The 18,358-nt window shown below is 37.9% G+C and overlaps 1 protein-coding gene across 4 annotated transcripts in view; it reads right to left on the bottom strand.

The window, feature by feature from the left end:
• The window catches only part of PRKCB (protein kinase C beta), a 650,080-nt gene that overhangs the window by 6,674 nt on the left and 625,048 nt on the right, over window positions 1–18,358 (bottom strand). For 3 of the 4 annotated variants that reach the window (XM_051967368.1, XM_051967358.1, XM_051967349.1), the window contains exon 17: window positions 8,074–9,600. The exons of the other annotated variant lie outside the window; for it this stretch is intronic. In XM_051967368.1, coding sequence (XP_051823328.1) covers window positions 9,442–9,600 — 159 coding nt within the window. In that variant the 3' untranslated portion in view covers window positions 8,074–9,441. Of the gene's footprint in view, window positions 1–8,073; window positions 9,601–18,358 lie in introns of those variants that run through there. 4 annotated transcript variants of the gene reach the window in all.

The raw sequence follows: 18,358 nt of genomic DNA, 5'->3' as shown, positions 1-18,358 counted from the left end.
CTATTTTTGGTCCTCCATTCAACCAACTTTCCATTCTTAAAAAATCATTAAATGTGTGAAAGTTGGAAGGAATCTTAGAAATTATCCTGTCCATTGTGAAGAGGAAATTATGGTCCTAATACATTAAGTGATTTGTCTGAGGTTACATAGTTTAAACTATTGACTTCTAGCTAAATGTGCTTTCTTTTATTTCATGATGCTTTCTTTCATTTCCCTTCTCCCTCTATCCATCTTAGTAAGCAGTGTAATATGGTAGAAAGAATATTATTTTAGGGATACCTGCATTTAGGGACTGGATCTGCTATTTATTGGAGAAGGCACAGCTGCTCTCTGGTTCTCTATTGCAACATGAAATTAAGGGTTAGGTTCAATGATCCTAAAGGTCAGCAAAGACGTGGCCGTGTGAGGTGAGCATCTCCATCATGGGTCGTTCCTGCTCTAGCTATACCATTACCATAGCTCTCTTTAATGCTCAGGGACCTGGCTCATTTCATAGAAGCAGGATTTCTAGTTGTCCAAAGGAAAGACTGCCAGTTTTCATCATTTCTTCTGTCTAAAACAGGGGTCCTCAAACTTTTTAAATAGGGAGCCAGTTCACTGTTCCTCTAACTGTTGGAGGGCCAGACTACAGTAAAAACAAAAACTTTGTTTTGTGGGCCTTTAAATAAAGAAACTTCATAGCCCTGGGTGAGGGGGATAATCATCCTCAGCTGCCGCATCTGGCCCACGGGCTGTAGTTTGAGGATCTCTGGACTCTAAAACAAAAGAAAGTAGACATATTTCTTCCTGGAGAAATTTGGGAAGGTGTTTTTAGGAGATATTAAAGGACACTGAAGCCATAAGATAAATAAAATGTTTAATCTTTTGGAGTTTCAGCTTCCTTATTCATAGGAGACATTTTTTAAAAGGATCTGGTAATAAAATGCAGAACCTTAGAATTCCATACATAGATGTATGAAGTGTAGATGATAAATGAAGATCAGTGGGAATCCTAAGACAAGAAGACAATTTGACTTCATAGCTATCACTGAAGCTTGATAATATGTGATCAGAGACTCTAGCAAGGAACAGAATGGGTAGAAAGGGGATAGTAGCAGAACAGCCTATTAAAATAAGAAGATATATTTTTGTAAGGGCTATTTACCATCTTGAGTGGGTGAAACATAATGTGGAGCCTTTGGGGAAAAATAATGGAGAAAGAAATAGAAACCTGGATAACAATGTTCTACTTCCTTCCAGAGGGCATAATCAGAAATAAGGGTGGGAAGTGCAAAACAAAATTTAGGCTTGGTGTAAAAAAATAAAATAAAACAAACTTACTTCCTAATAATTAGAATTGTTCAAAGATAAAATAAGGAACCTCAAGACAAGGTGGGTTCCCTCTCCTTGGAAGTTTTTAAGGAAAAAATGGATAACAGTTGCTGGGAACATTCTGTTGGAGATTCCTTTTGTATATAGGTTAAACTGGAAGGTTAAGGAGAAGTATGAATTGGGAAGTATCACAAACTTTACACAGAGAAATTACATAATGGTATTGGGGTGAGGATGGGGTCTGCTACAATTATCTGAAAATTTGCCAGACTTATTACTCTATCCTAAGTAGAGCCTTTACTAATTTTTTAAATGTTCCTAATGATGATTTCATCCTGCAAGAGGTAGAGAATGAGGGGAACTTTTATTCTGGATCTGATTTGCCACAAGTAGGGAATGGTTGCTAGTTTTTTAAAAAGGAAACCTTGTGGGGAATTCAGTTGTGTCTCAGAATTTGTGCTTGAGGAGAGGAAAGTCAGGCAGTTAGATATATATCCAAAATTTTGAACGCAGATTTCAAAGGATTCTGAGGAAGGGTCCTATGGGGGAAGTCTACAGGGAAAGTTCATCTAGGAGCTCTGGGAAGCTCTTGTGAATGAAGTTTTAAAGACATCATTTTGATGAGAAAGAATAGAAAGAGCTGTCTAAGATGGACTTATCAAGCAGGAAAAATAAACAAGACATGTACAGAAGGTAGGAGGAAAGGAAGGTAACAGAGGATGAATACCAAATGTGATGTATCTCTGTAAGAATCCTGACAGGTGTGCTAAAGCTCAGAATGAGCTGAAGCTGGTGAGGAAAGTTAAGAACAACAAAAAGGATCTTTTAGTTGTTTCTGAGGAAAGAGTAGGATCAAAGAAGGAATAGGACCACTGCTTGGAATAAATGATGAAAGATGTCAGAAATGGAGCTGTTTGACATTTATTTGTTTTTTTCCCCCTACAGAGAATGCTCTTTGGCCTGAAAAGGGCAAAACAAAAAAAAATGGTTAATAGGATAATGATATCCAAGGTAATTTGGAAGATTTGGGAGAATGGGAGGAGAGTTGCAGGTTTGGAAAAGGGCAATTTTTTTAATGAGGGGAAATTATCTGAAAATGATAGGCCAGAGAAATTGACTTATTATGCCTGAAAAAATCCTAGGGCATACTATTAAAAAAGGTGATTAGTGAACATTTAGAAAAAGTAGCCTCCAGCATATCTTCATCAAGAATCGATCATGTCAAACTGAACTAATTTCTTTTTTTTTTTTTTTTGACAGCCCTGTAGAACAGAGCACTGTTGTAGATGTAGTTTATCTAGATTTTAGCAGAGATTTGACAAAATCCTCATATTATTCTTGTGGGAAAAAAGTGGAGATAGGTGGTCTAGATGACAACAGAGGTGGGAAAATTTATAATCTGCTGAATGAGCAGACCCAAAGTTAGTAGTTTAAAGTCAGCTTGGAAGGAGGTCTACAGTGTAATGAATCAGAAATCTGTGATTGATCATGTGCTTTTTGACATTTAAAAAAAAATATGCCAGGGCAGCTAGGTAGTACAGTGGATAGAACACTAGCCCTGAAGTCAGGAAGAAATGAGTTCAAATCCGACCTCAGACACTTAACATTTCTTAGCTTTGTGACTCTGGGTAAGTCACTTTACCCCAATTACTTTAGGAAAAAAAAAATTAATGACACATGCTTATCAGATTTTTTAGATGCATGTCATCATGGGTGATAGAGACATGAGCTCTAAAGCCATGGACTAGAGATCACATTGAAACAAAGCTAGCATGATTCTATTTAATAAGGACAAATGTAAATGTTGACATTTGGGGATCATTATTGATTTCACAAGTATTAGATGTGGGAAATCTGGCTATTTCTGAAAGCATTCTGAAAGATTTGGAGGCTTGTGAGCTCATTATGAGTCACTAGTCTAATAATCAAAAAAATTAATGCACTTTTTAGTCTTTGAGACTGATTATAGCGTTAGGAATCTCAGTCCTGTTGTCCTCCCTCCCCCCCCCCCCAATTCCCCCAGTCAAATTACACCTAATGTACTGGTGTTCAATTCTGGTTGACTTATTTCAGGATTTGATAAACTGAGGAACATTCCGAAGAGGGCATTAGGGTGGCAAAATGCCTGAAATCACATATGTTAAAGAATATTGAAGGAATTAGGAACATTCAGACTAAAAAATTAAAAGCATGTTATTTTGTATTTAAGTGTTTATAAGATTTGTAACATGGATGACAGATTGGATTTTTTCTCCTTAGCCTCAGAGACCAGAACTGTGGACAATGTATAGAAGCTGCAAATAGGTAAATTTAAGTTTAGAAGGAACTTCACATTTATGTGGTTACCCCAAAGTAAAAGAATTAACTTCATACTATAATGGATTCATCTCACTGGATGTTGTCAAAAAGCTGTGCTGATGGTTCTGATTCAGGTACAGTTTAAACTAGATGGTTTCTGAGGTCCCTTTGAATTCTGAGTTTCCTATTTATTTTCCCATATATCTAAGAATGTTAATGTGAAGGGAAGATATTTGCCAGGTGTGAATTCTTAATCTTCCACTAAAGTCATTCATGTTTTGTTGCCTCATTGTTATGGAGATAACTCTAGGTTTTTAAAAGCACATTCAATGGAGTTCAAAGTCTGGCAGGTATTTCCAACTCCACTTTAAATTCAACCTTATACCCTGGGGAGTATTTGGAAAGGTCACAACTCTCCAAGACCTTAGAGTCTTTCAGTTTTAGTTAGGCCTTAGATTATGTGCCTGAAAATTTTAGATGCTCGCCCAGGGAATAGCCTAGCTCAATTGGAAAGGTTCATTACCAGGAAGCTGGCTTACATTTTTGAAACAAGGATCCCTGAAAAAAAAATCCTATTAAGATTCCCTTGTTATTTTTTCCCCTTAAAATTCTTTATTGGCCTTTTGACAACAGCACTATTAATAAGATTAGGAAGGGGTTGAGAGGGATTGGCTGAGAAGAAAGGGAGCTACCATAAAGTAGAATTTAGCCTACATAAATATTCCTAAGAATGGAAAAATTAAGGCACAGGTCAAACTTTGGAGGGAATGGGGAAATCTGAAGAATGATTTCTCTCCAAATGCTATCTATGAGATAGTCTTTCATCTGTCATTTGTAAGGGTCAAATTAGTTCTTTTGTTACATTTCATATGAATCAATGGTGATCATCTTTGCTAGGAAAAAAATGCTTATATTTTTCAGACGGCTACTCTAAAATCAGAACTGTTAAAAAAAAAAAAAAAGCCTAACAGTTCTAATAGTCTAATCATAGCTAGGTGAGGATACTTAGGAGCTCAAATAGGTGGTCAGCTAGTGGACATGACCCAGGGATAAATCTGAAATTGTGTGTTTTGTAGTAGAGGGGGCAAAACACTGCACTGGAAGTTAAGACTCCAAGATAGTCTTGGCAGTCTTATTGACTAGCAAATCACCTCTTATTCCTGAACCTCCTTTTTGGACTAGATGACTTCTGGAGTCTTTTCTAGCTCTTACATTCTATGTTCAAAAGTCCAATCTAAAACAAACATCTCACATCTTGTGAGTCTAAATGAACTAAGGGCTCTGGTCTTTCCTACATGGATGAACTGTCTTCCTTTCTCACAAAGGAACAGCCACTAAGTCCTTCTGAAACTTTGGGAAAGTTATATCTCAGTTTATCTGCAAAATGAGTTTTGGGGTCTCATTGGTTCCCAAGTTTGCTATTGCTTTTTTCTCTAACTTTATTTTTTCCATTGCCTTGACTCTAGGTTGTGGTAGGAGAGAAGGAAATCCCATGGTATAAAATGATGGGAAGAGAAAGGGTAAACAAAGAATAGATTTCAAGGAGAAGAGCAGAATTCTGAAACATTTTTCCCCCCTTAAGGATAACAAATCTTATTTCAGTGCTGTTGATCAAGTTTTCTAAATATCCTTGATAATTTTTTGGAAGTTCTGGATCTTGGTGGAATGTAAGCTCCTTGAGAGCAGGGTCTATTTCATTTTTCTCCTTTATCTTCAGTACCAACACTGACTCATAGAATAGGTGCAAATAAATGCTTCTTGATTGATTGATTATAAAGAATCCCAAGCTAAGGGACCACTGGGGCTGGGAAGGAGGTCATTTGGGAGTGTTAGCTTAAGTTTATCCATCCCTTGAGAATAATCATTCCTTTTCAATAACTTTTGGATCCCTTCATTTATCAAAGAGAAAAATGCACTTATTTTATTAGTTGGGGAGCTAGCAATAAGAGACTGCACTTATGGTAACTCTTCCAAACCCCATGAGAATATTTCCAGTCTGGCCATTGGAGGTTTTTCTGTCCCATCTCCTTCATCCTTCCTGATATATAGTGTTGAAGCTAGGGAATGGTTTTCTTGGATACTATGACCTCTTATTCAAAACTTCTGAAAAGATTAGTGAAAAAACCCCAAAATATCTTGTTTTTTTTTTTACTGGCACAGATAGGAGAACTGGGTTTTTTGCTCTTAGCTATTGGATCTAGGTAAGACACCTTCTCTGTTGGTCTCCTCTTGGTTTAAGACTCCACTATTTCCAGCAAGGAATAGTATCCCTCCCTGTTCTACAGAGCATTTGGATGGGCCATGGCTCAGCAACTCTTTCAGGGGCCTGGTTCAATTAGAGATTCAGGGGCCAGAGGTAAGAAATCATGCTGTGGGAAAAGCACTGAAATTGGGAGTCAGAAAATGTGAATCCTAGTCCTCATTCTATCCTTGTACAAGTGACATTTGAACAAGTCACTTTCTTCACTAGTTCTCAGTTTCCTCACCTTCAAATTGAAAGGCCTGGACTAATTGATCCTCAAGAACTTTTCTAGTCCTAATTTTATGTTTCATGACCTAAAGTCCATTCTTACTCTAATATTCTGGTGTTTTTGCTTCCATCTCTAAAATTCTAGCTATAACATACAAACAGTTTTGAAAAACATCCTGGAATTGGAATCAAAAGATATATTTGATTTTAAATGTTGGCTCTTTCATTTACTATTGTGTGACTTTAGAGGGAGGCACCTTTACTCTCTGAGCCAATCTCTGTAAAATGGGTCTAACAATAAACCTCCTAACTCACGGGCTGTTGTGAGGCTCAAAAGAGAAATCTCTTATATTTCAAAGTGCTTTGAAAACTGAAAAGTGGTATGTAAGTGGCAGTTACAATTATTAGTTGTGGTTATATTCTAAGGTTCCTTTCAAATCTGACATTCTATACTTTGTGATTGTGATTCTGAGGGGAAAAAAGCAAAGATTATGAAAGGACAAGCCTGAGGGAATGACAGAGAAACCCAAGAAGAGAAGAAAACATAATCAAAAAGAGGATGGAAAACAGAGCAGGAAAAAAGGTGAAGCAATAAAGGACAGAATGAAAACGAGAAATCCACATCCAAAGAAGCAAATGAGAGAAGCAAGAGCCCATAGAAAAGGGTCAGAGGGGAAGTGATACGGGGCAGAAGTGGGGAGGGAACAAAGAAAGCTTGGCTGACTTGTCTTTTGCTTGATCTTATCATGGAACAGAAACATTTCTGTCCGAGTTTTACCTACAACTGAGACTCCAATTCCATGTAGCCAGTGTCTGCTCTTTGAGAATAAGTCAGGTTGTTGAGTCATTCAGGAGACATTGTCTCTTATTGGGGCAAGAGGACTGAGAGAACTCCAAATATGCCTTGGAATTTGAAAAAATGCTGAAACTGGAATTAGACATTATGGTTGAGTTGGGAAAAGTTGGGGAAAGAAATGATGGGTGAGGGATGAAGTTAGGGAATTGGAGACTCTAGACTCCCTAATCTAAGTGCTATGGAAAACATGCTGTCAAAAGAGAAAGAGTTAGCAAAAGAGAGGGAATCTTAGTGACTTAATCCTATTTTTCTTTTTGTGAGTTTATCTCATTCTTTCAACTATACTTTATTCATTTGTGCATTGCCTCCCTGATGTTACGGTCCTCTCCCAGAATGAAGGACAAACCCCACTAAATAATGTCTATGACCTCAAGGCCAGAGTCAGTACCCCTACTCAAGGGCTGACTAGACCTGAAAATCTCTCCTTGCACCTTTGCAGGCTGTTCTGACCTTTGACTGTATTGGAGACTTGGAATAGTGATGGAGATTTCACCTGTGATTTTACAGGTATAGGGAACTCTGATGAGTAAATCCTACCTGTCCGTGTCAACACTATCTCTGCAGTGTATGTCTTGGAGAGTCCTAAGGAGTTGAATGGCAGGGAATCATGACGGTGGTGATGACGTTTGAATAACTGGCATTTAGGTAGCACTGTATGGTGTAAAAATCTCTTTCATATCTATTCCTCTCATGTGATCTTCACAACAGCTCCATGAAGGTATGTAGTATTTTCTTTTTTTCCCCCTTACATCTAGGGAAATTGAGACTCAGTGAGACTAAGTAACTTGTTGAGTGTCACACAGGTAATGACATGACAGAGCCAGACTTCAGAGGAAGTAATCATTTGAGCCTCAGGGTGATTATGCTTTTTATAAGAAAAGGAAGAACCTAATTGTGAGTGAATTTGGTCTTTCTCTGATTCTTAAGTTTGGTCACTTTAAAATGATTCTCCTGGGATGACTTACTGTGTTCTGATGAGGGCTTCGGGGTTCTGTGGTCAGTGTGCAAATTTCTTTCCCTCCCACTAGACACTAGATGACCCTGCCCCTTTCTATCTCGTCTGGTTGTCTGCTGGTACATAGCATCAGAGAGCCCCAAACTATAGCACAAGTCAGCATTTATCAAAGAGAGCAGTTAGTTGTCTTTTGATTCTCTTTCTTTCCATTTTTATTGTATCTCGATACTGGGGAAAAAAATTGGCACATTACAGATATTAAGCATACCAATACAAACTGACACTTCCACAAACACCTCACAAAACATTATAAAAGGAAATAATAAGACTTTTTAAGAGACTTGTCCTTCCCAAAGCTCTTAATTTCTTCCCAATAGCAGAAACAAATCCAGACAGATCCTAAATCCAAAAGCAAATATCTTCATGAATATCCATTCTGACACATTTTTTTTTTTTTACAGATATGGTTAGATTTTACTCAGCTCTTCTTTTTAAAATCATAGCAGTTCATTTTTGTTAATAACATTTTGGACACATATTTGAAGCACGCATAACAAAGTGAGTAACTATTTTGGCATTTGAATGACCATTAACCCCCACCCTCCTCCCCAAAGAAAATCAAGTTTGGAATGTAATGTAAAACCATGTTATGTAGGGATCTAACTAGAGTGACCATAAGCTTTCAAGAGATTGTTCCAAAGTCTCCTTTTCAAGTAGTTTGGAGATGATGGTGACTATGTGCTATTTAGAAGCAAAAGCATCATGACAATATACAGGCCGAGTAAGGCACTGCAATATGGTCATGACAATAATATAACAAATATCTAGATTAGATCACCAGCAACAGGATTGTGGTTGTTGGTACCTATACACTAGTTGTCTATATAGCAGAGCAAGGGCTGGAGAATGTCAGCCCAGCTCAAATGCCTGTCTATGGTTGATTCTCCCCATATTTTTAATCACAGAAATGAGAAAGCAAAAAATTAAAGGAGAATATGGAATCTTAGTTTGTAAATAAAAAAGGAATATAATTCCTTTCGTGGTTTTACTTTAAGATTTCTCTTTTTTTTTTTAAATGGGACATTTTCAAATATTAGTCTACAATTTTTGTTCTGAATCATGGGACAAATTTAGTGCTAAATGCTGCAGTCTTTCCTGCTAGAAAAAGAAAATGGACTCACTTAACCACACAGTTATTAAACAATTTACTCAGTGGTTAACTAGATATTTAGCTGGTTTGGAGGATCTATAAAAATGATGAGAGAGCAACAGAGATAAAAGAAAAGATAAAATTTTTTTTTTGGACCAGATTGGTTGGTTAAAATATGGATAGAATCAACTCTGAACATAATTTGTTACATATTTACTACATCTGCATGACGTTAGAGATACTCCTAACTGCTTGAAAATACTTATGGTCTTGAAATATGGTCACTCTAGTCTGACTACAAAAAAAAAAAATCACAAATGCAACTTTGCAATGAAAAAGGTCACCAAGACAGCTGTTGGGATTGCATGATAGAAATGAAGGACGGAGATCTACACAGCTACTTAGCTCTTGACTTCAGGTTTTAAAAATTCAGAGTTAACAAAGGAAAATCCTTCGAATTCTGATTGGTCAATGTTCCTGATGACTTCCTGGTCAGGAGGTGTTAGGACGGGTGGATGGCGGGTGAAAAACCGGTCGAAGTTTTCGGCATTTCGCCCACACTATGAGAGGGGAAGAAAAGAACTTGTGGTGGGTGGAAACCAAAGCAAATTAAACAAAACAAAACTGGGGTGTGGTTCACTTGCACTTCTTCCCATTCACTCTTTGTCCAGATTAGTTCAATGATCAGACATGATAGAAAAGAAAGCAAAAGCAAAATATTTATGACTTTGGGTTTCTGCCATGTTGGGTTAGCTCATGAGTAGCTCTTATGATTTTGCAGCCCAGCCAGGGATCGTGGAATAGGAATGAGATGGCAGGGCCAATGACATGTGGCGTAGTCCCCAATTCTAGCTCACTGGAAACAGTGAACTAGACTTTAGAAAGAAAACATGTTACTTAAATAGCAGCTTCTGTCTGACATGCTTCATGTTTTACAGTATGCAAAGTGAGTTCTCGAAAAAATCTTTTATACATCACCTGAGAGCTTCCAGTACCTTGCCACAATCCTGTCTTCCTGTTCTTGGTGAGAAAGCAACAGATGTTTTTCCATCTTAGCAGAATATATACATTTAAAAACTCCCATTACCTGATGGTGTTGAAGGGACCATGAAGTTCCATAGGTCTTAAGGTTGGCAGGTCAGATCAGTTATCAAAGAGATGTCTCATAAATATTTGTAATCTCAACAAGTTAGGAGGTCAGCAAGTTATTGGGATACTTACTTCTTGGGCAGAGTAATTTAATGAGCACACATGGGGGGACCTTTAGAGTTGTATGCTTGGACACGACCCACTTATGTTAACTTAATCTGGGTCGATCCTCCTCAGCAAAGGTTATCCTTTGTAATCTAGTTGGGTCTTCCAGTACCCTACAGACAGACACAGACCCATTCTCTCCCATTCATACACAAACAAGACTGTTCCCAGGATTCAGACCTGAATGGGAACCTCCATTCACACAATTGAACAAGAAAGGTATTAGTATGCATCTCAGTGCTGCAGATAGAAAAGTTCCCAGTTCCCGCGGTCCTATGAGGGTTCCAAGGAGCTAAACAATCAAGCAGAAGCAAGTGACCAGACCGTATATCAAGAAACGACAGTATCTTGGAGTAGATGCTGGCTTTTATAAGTGTATTGCTTTGAGCTTGTCCCCGTGATTCTTCCCCTGTGCCATGCCTAAACGTGGGTGCTTTTACTGTCTTCTCATACCTGTTTCTAATGCTAGTCCTTACCCTGAAAAGGTTTGACTTCTGCCAAGTACTTGTAACTGTGCAGATAGCTAAGTGCACATTGCTAAAAATTCCTTGGCAGGAATTATTTCAAATGGTTAAGAGAGAAACTTAAGTGCGCCAAATAATGGCCAAGAATAAATTTTTCAGACCAAAGGCAAGAGTCATTGTTCATCTCCAACCTTCCTGTTCCTTTATTCCCTCGGTTCTCCCCAAAGATTAATACCTACTGACCAATGGCAAGACTTTAGAAGCATCACTATATTCACAAAACATATCTCTCCTGGGAAATGGTGAAAATCTTAGATCTTGGAAATGTATGAAGTACAGAGTTCTTCGCTCTGACAAGGATTCAGTGCCTTTGTAAGGAGAATTCAGTAGAACACAAGAGAATGATTCAGCTATGGCCGTTAGTCATATTCTTAGATTCCGTGGCTCTCAGTTTCATTCAGTAGATCAGATCTTGAGAACTGGCAACAAGAGAGAGCAAAAACTATCCAAAAACTACTATAGAAACCGTTGAATTTTTTTTATCTTGGTGGTTATAAAAATATTATTCTCTCCAATCTATTTTTCTTAGCAGAACAATCTTTATTGTGTATAGATAAGATCACATCATTCTTCTGTTCAAAATATTTCTGTGGTTTGCTACTGTCTACCAAATTTCTGAACATGGTCTTGAAGGCTCTTTGCAAGAGGATACTATTTTGGCTTTCTAGACTTATCTACTATGCTTCAAGCAGAACAACTTGTCTTCTTGCCAAAGGATGGTGCTCTCCTGTTTGTGTCTCAATTTTGAATACTTCCTCTACTGTTCCCCACCCTACTCTCATTTCTGTTGAAATCTTAACAATTCTTCAAAGAACCTATATAGCATGCTGGCTAGAAGGTTCAAATCCTTTTCTTCAACTATACTGGCCAAGTTTTTCCATTGCATCCAGGAATACTTGCCAGTTGAACTGATCTATATCTTTCTAGCCTTAACCCTAAACCTTTTGGTAGTCCAGGAAAACCCTTATCTCTATCCTTCTTGGTTTTACATACATGCCTAAATTATTACCTCCATTTCTACAAATGAGGAAACTAAGGCACTTATCCATGGTCACACTGTTAGCAACCATCTGAAGTAGGATTTGAGATCACATCTCTTGATTCTGAGTGCAGCCATCTTTCCATTATGCTATCCTGACTCTTAGCATTTAATTGCTAAAGTCTGCTTCAACAAAATTGTCTTAGAGACTTCTATACATTCAATAAATGTACTTACATCATTACATACAAAGTGGCTAGGTTTGGGGAACCTGTGACTATTTTTTTTTTATTAAGGCTTTTTTATCTTTCAAAACATATGCATAGATAATTCTTCAACATTTAATCCTTGCAAAACCTTGTGGAACCTGTGACTTTAAATGAAGCTTTTCTTGATATTCCATAATTCCAGCACTTTCCCTTTGATGGATATTTCCAATTTATCCTGTACATAGCTTATTTAAATCATTGTTTGGATGCTGTCTGGTCTATTCGATTAAGAGCAAGGATTGTCTTTTATCTTCCTTTCTATATACAGGGCCTGGCACATAGTAGGTGTTTATCTCTGATGACATATTTTTCCATTATTTTCTAAGCAAATAAATCAGAAACATGATATGGATACCAGTTAGTATCTGCTAATAGGTGAGTAAAAGAGAGTGGATTTTTTTTTTGGGGGGGGGGGGTTATGTCACCATTGTTTATTTCTTTACTGATCCAGGAGCAATTGTAATGCAGTTACATAAAAACTCAGCAACATTTCTTACTGTTTAAAATGGGCCTCATGTACTCGAAGAGCCTTGGTGTGAATCAACATTTTCACACATGACTCGAATCAAAACCATGGCTGTGATCACAGATGTCAGATGCTCATTTGGGAGACCAAATGAAACTGAATTCAAGAGTGTCACACCAAGTCCTGCGTTTACAAGCAGATGCAATTGGGGCCATTAAATGGTTAGTGCTTCTTTGTAACTTGTACTTTAATTATGGTAAACATGTAGGACAGTACTAAATGATAGATTGATAGGAGATGACTTTCTTAGCCTAAAAATGTAGGTGCTGTCATCTCTTTTGTTGGCAGAGGGAGAAGTCATTCTGAGGAAATCCTTGATCTTTTTGAAGCAGTGAAATAAATGAATATAAAGAAATATAGGCAAACACTGTAAGAAGGAGAACAAACTCTTATATAAAGCATACTATGCACCAGGTACTGGGCTAAATGCTTTACAAATATTCTCTGGCACATGGGTGCTTATTTCCATCTTATAATTGTGGAAACTGAGGCAGATATGAAATGATTTATAGTCACATAGCTAGTTTGTAGCTAGGACTGGATTTGAACTCCACTATAGTTGAATTCAATTACTCCTGACAAGAAAACCCAGGTACGATTATTTTGAGGAGTTTTTCATAAAATCTCTCTGGATCATCCTGATCACACCTTCACAAACTCAAGGCATCTAAGTGAGTGATATTTCCCCCAAAAGGAGTGTGCCCAGCTTCCCTGCAAGTTTCAGGCTAAGACATAAAATGTAAAGCAGATTTTATTTAACACATTAAAAATACACCAGAGACTCATACCTAAGCCTATATAACAGTTAAGAAACTCTCTTTCTGGTGCCTTTTCCACCCCCTTCCAATAGGAACTTAGAAAAATCCCTTTGACTTCTAATACTGACTTGTTTGAATGTCCTGCTCATTAAAAGAGAAAAAAGGGAAACGAAATGGTACAGTGGTTAGAGCACCAGCAGTGCAGCCAAAAGGATTCCAAATACTTAACACTTACAAGCTGTGTGATCCCAGGCCAGTCACTTCACCCCAATTGCCTTGAAAAGAAAGGGAAAGAACTAGGCTAGAAAAGAACTAGAATCAAGTAACCTTCCTTTCCAATTTTGTATATCACTAGGGTATGAAGTCCTTAAACCTGCAGAATCTATGTAACTTTTCAGACCAGTAAGGGGCAAGTCTGAGTTTATTTTTCTGACTGAGGAGGATCCCTGTTGTTCCTCAGTGGCCCCTCCTCAATTCACTATTCCCCAACAGGTACATGTCTGTCTCTCCATCAGCCTTCAGTTCCACTGCTGTGGTTTTCACCAGGTACCTGTAGGATGCCATAATAGTGCTCTCCCAACTCCCTCTCTACCCACGTACCCCAGGTGTGACTACTGTAGGTCCTTCTCCCTACCTCTCACTGGGGCACACCAGTGTCTGGTCCCTTCAGTGCTGTGCTATGGCTATCTCTGTTGTTTCTCCCATTGTCTTCCTCAAGAAAGGACATCATCTCTTTTTAAGATGTGATAGCTACAGCCTCTGAGTCATTTACTGCTTTCTGTTCTTTTTATTCAGTTCTCACTGTCCTGTCCTTTACACAAAAGGACCTCAGGAGGTGACTTTGAAGAATTAGTGACTTGTTCTGAAATACAAGTCTCTGGTTCTCACTTCCATCAGTGCTGAAAAGTAAGGCACCCGGGATTCATTTACCTCTTCAACACCTGAGTATTAGGTTGAAGAATCTCCTTCTTCCCCATGCAATCATCACCAACTGCAGGATCTTCTGGGACTTGGAGCAAAACATAACACATGCCCTTTCCCACTTGCCATTCTATTTCCTATCATCCCCTAATTTTCACCCCAGTAACTGCAGTCAACCTGCAAATTCCTTGAAGCTCTGAGACTTAGAAACACCTCTGTAGTTCAAGGACTTCATCACCTTTCAGGATGACTACTGGAAGAACCCCCAATTAATCTCCCCAATCTAATCTCTTCCTTCTTCAATCCATCCTTTACACAGCAGTTAAATTAATCTTGAAGCACAAGTTTGAATTTACCCTGATCAAGAATTTATCATGGCTTCTTACTGCCTAAAGGATTTAAAAAAAAAAAAAAAACAATAACACAAACTCCATTTGGCTTTCAAAATCAGGCTCCAACTTAACAATTGGTTCCACGTTACTTCTTCTGGTTGTTCCCTATCATACTTATTTCCTACCTCAGCTTTTATACCAATTCCCTCTGTCTTGGAATGTTCCCATTATTCACTTCTTTTCTTGGAATCTCAGTACCTTAAGGTGCTGCTCAGGTTAGAAGTACCTACACAAAATCTTTCCTTATTCTGCCCTCCCCATTTGTTAAAACTTTCATCCAAATTATTTTGTATAATTATACACATTTACATAGCACTTGAGAAGTGTCATCTCATTTATCCTCACAACAAACTTGGGAGATAGGTGCTGTCATTATTCCCATTTTAAAAATGAGGAAAGTGAAGCAGCTAAAGTTTAAGGAACTTGCCCAGTCTGGTCAGTGTTTGAGGCTGGATTTGAATTCAATTTGCTCTAACTAGCACTCTATTCACTGCATTACCTACTGCATCTAGGCATAGAGAGAGAGAATGAATATATTTTATCTTTATTTATCTATGCATGAATTCCCCAAAGGATATAAATTTCTTTGAGTGCAAGACTGTTTTGTGTCTTTGTATTCTAACTGCCTAAGGCAATGCATTACACATAGTAGGAGCTTAATTCATTTTTTTTTCCTGAATTGAGTACCAGAAAAGTGGCTATTTAGCCTACTTAAAGTCCTCCAGAGAGTGAAAGATAACATGTTCCTTTCTCAACTAGTTTAGTTCACTTTCAGACAGCTGTGATCAGCAGGAAGCTTTCCCTTACATCAGACTCAGTTCTGCCTTCTGGGGTTAAATAAAACAATCTTTCTTCCAAATGACAGCTCTTCAAATATGCCGACAAAGATCAGATCAAGTCCCAATCCCCTCAAGTCTTATCTTCTTCAAGTTAAGGCTCCCTACTCCATTTAATCCTCTTGGACTTGAACTTGAACCTTTCATCATTCTGGCTGACCTCGCCTACCCACTCTATCTAGGACAGAAGTTCTTTTCCATTTTTGTTTCATGGACCCTCCCTTCGCAGCCTAGCAAAAACTCTGAGTCCTTCTCAAAATAATGTTTTCATATGTAGAAAATAGAACACATTGGAAACTAATTAGATCTAAATAAATGTCAAAATATGAGAGTAAAACAAACAAAACAAGTCCACAGAGCCCAGGACAAGAACTCCTGTGCTGGCTTATTAATGTCCTTTCTAGGAGAGCTTGTAAGCAGATGCTTTAGGCTTTCTGTTGAGAATAGATTCCTCACCTCTGGGCTAGCTTTCCTTCACTAACAGTGTCAGTACATGATGTTAAGAAATGGAAAAGCTAACCATTTATTCTTTCTGCTCCAAGGATACTATTATCTGAGCTTGGGATTCTACAGTCATTTTCCTTTCAATTGATCATAAGAGGCAATCAATTTACTCCGGACTTGAGGGGGCCAGGTGGGAGGTGCTGAGAACTTGTACTACTCTTAGGTGCTATCCTTTGCTTCCTTACTCCTTGTCTCCATCCTTCCCTTCCAAGGCTCTGACCTTCTCCCCTAAGGTGCTCAGACAAGGTTGTCATTATCAAAAGCCATATTCGTCCCAAGGCACATCGAGTGGAGATGTCCCAAAGGGCAGAGATTCAATCTGTCTATTTAATTGGTATTTAAATCCCTACTTCACCATGAAATGGCTGTATGGTCTTGGATAAGTCATTTTTACAGCTGAGGTAACACATTAATATTATCTCTTTCATGGGGGTGTTGTGAGAATCAAATGAGATAACATAAATAAGTTGCTTTGTAACTGAAAAATACCCTGTATAAATGCAGCTCTCTGATTCCTTTGTGTGTGTGTGTGTGTGTGTGTGTGTGTGTGTGTGACAGACTTCTCAGAATAATTTTTAAACATTCATAATGTGGGGGGAAATAAAATATTATTAAAATAAAAAAAATTGATGGGAGGAAATGATAAATAAAGATATAATATTTTTCCCATTAAAGTTTACAATCTTCCTGATTTGAATTCATGAATCTCCTTTTCCCTTAGTGGTCCATGAAGTCCAGGATAAAAATATCCATTTTTTTTCCCACTGAAATCTCCTTTTCAAGTGATCCTGAAGGCTCAACCAATGGAATTAAGTTCTGGAGGTTTCTACCATATTCAAAAGACTAAGTATTAAGATGGAATACATGTCTATTTACCAAGGACCTACTTAGGTAAGGTCTATCACTAGAAGGTTGGCTGCTGAAGCACAAAAAGTGAAAGCCACATTAGTAGAAAGAACAAATCCCCACATCAATGCAATAGTGGAAAATGACTGAAATTGCTCTGACCACTACCCATTCTCTTAGTTTACATAAATAAGACCTTAGTTCAGGCTTTCATCACCTCTCTCTTCAAATACTCTCCCAGTCAGCCTCCCAATTGGTCTCCTTGCCTCAATTCTCTTTGTTCTTCTCCCTTTCCCCAGTACATCCTAAACACTACTTTTGTGGTTGTTTTGGTCATGTCTCTTTGTGACCCCATTTGGTGTTTTCTTGGTAGAGAAACTGGAGTAGTTTGCCATTTCTTTCTCTAACTCATTCATTTTACAGATGAGGAAACTGAGGGGTACATGATTTATTCAGGGTCACCCAGCTAGTAAGTATTTGAGAATGGATTTGATGAATCTTCCTGATTCCAAGCCAAACAGACCTTTCAGTTATTCACAGAAGATGCTCCATTTTTCATCCCTGTGCTTTTGCTTTGGCTATTCCATATGCCTAGAAGGATAATCTTTCTTATCTTCAACCTCATAGAGTCCTTTTCCTTTAATTACAGCTTACCCACCATCTTTTCTCTGGATTCTTTCCTAATGTCCCCCAAAAGCTAGTTGCTTCCCTCCTATGTTACTTTGAAAATATTATATTTTTCTACTTCCTATTTACACCATGTATTATTTTAATTTTTAAGTGATTTTTTTTGGGGGGTGTGAGGTAACTGAGGCAACTGATTCGACCAGGGTCACACAGATACTGGATTGTCAAGTATCTAAGGCTGCCTTTAAACTCAGGTTCTCCTGACTACCCACTATTCCACCTAGCTATTCCTTGTGTATTATTTTTAAAAGTACTTTTCTTCTCCATTATATTAGACGCTCCTGGAAGTGAGTAGGAATTGTTACATTTTTTTTTGTAGTGCCTAGCATAGTTTCTAGTACATAATGAGTGCTTAATAAGTGTTGATTGTTCCATATACCCATGGTGTAGTGCAGACTAAATCAGATTGAGAATTTTAATTGGGAAATTGAGAAATACTTAACAAAATAAATACATAAATAATATTTGACTTTCTAAGTCAATATGTGGCCCTGAGGGATTCTCATTTGTAGTTTAGTAGAGCTGTTTCTATTTGAGTTTGATACTAATGAGTATTGGATAGAAAGCCAGTCTCAGAGTTAAGAAGAATTGGGTTCAAGCCCCATCTCTAATGTACTTGCTGTGTGCCCCTGGGCAGATCCTTGCATTTTTTAGCATCCTCACACACAACTCTAATTCTAAATTGTAGAGCAAGTGTTAATTTGAATTGAAAGAGTTTCATCAACAGGAGTTCTTTATTCCAATGAAATTACAGGTCTGGTCCAAATAAGCTATAAAAATTGTTATTACTCTTACAGATTTCCCACCCTTCTCCCAGGGAGA

The sequence above is a fragment of the Antechinus flavipes genome, chromosome 1 (genome assembly GCF_016432865.1).
Source record: "Antechinus flavipes isolate AdamAnt ecotype Samford, QLD, Australia chromosome 1, AdamAnt_v2, whole genome shotgun sequence".
NCBI classification, from domain to species: Eukaryota; Metazoa; Chordata; class Mammalia; order Dasyuromorphia; family Dasyuridae; genus Antechinus; species Antechinus flavipes.
This window is presented reverse-complemented; position numbering and strand designations above follow the sequence as displayed.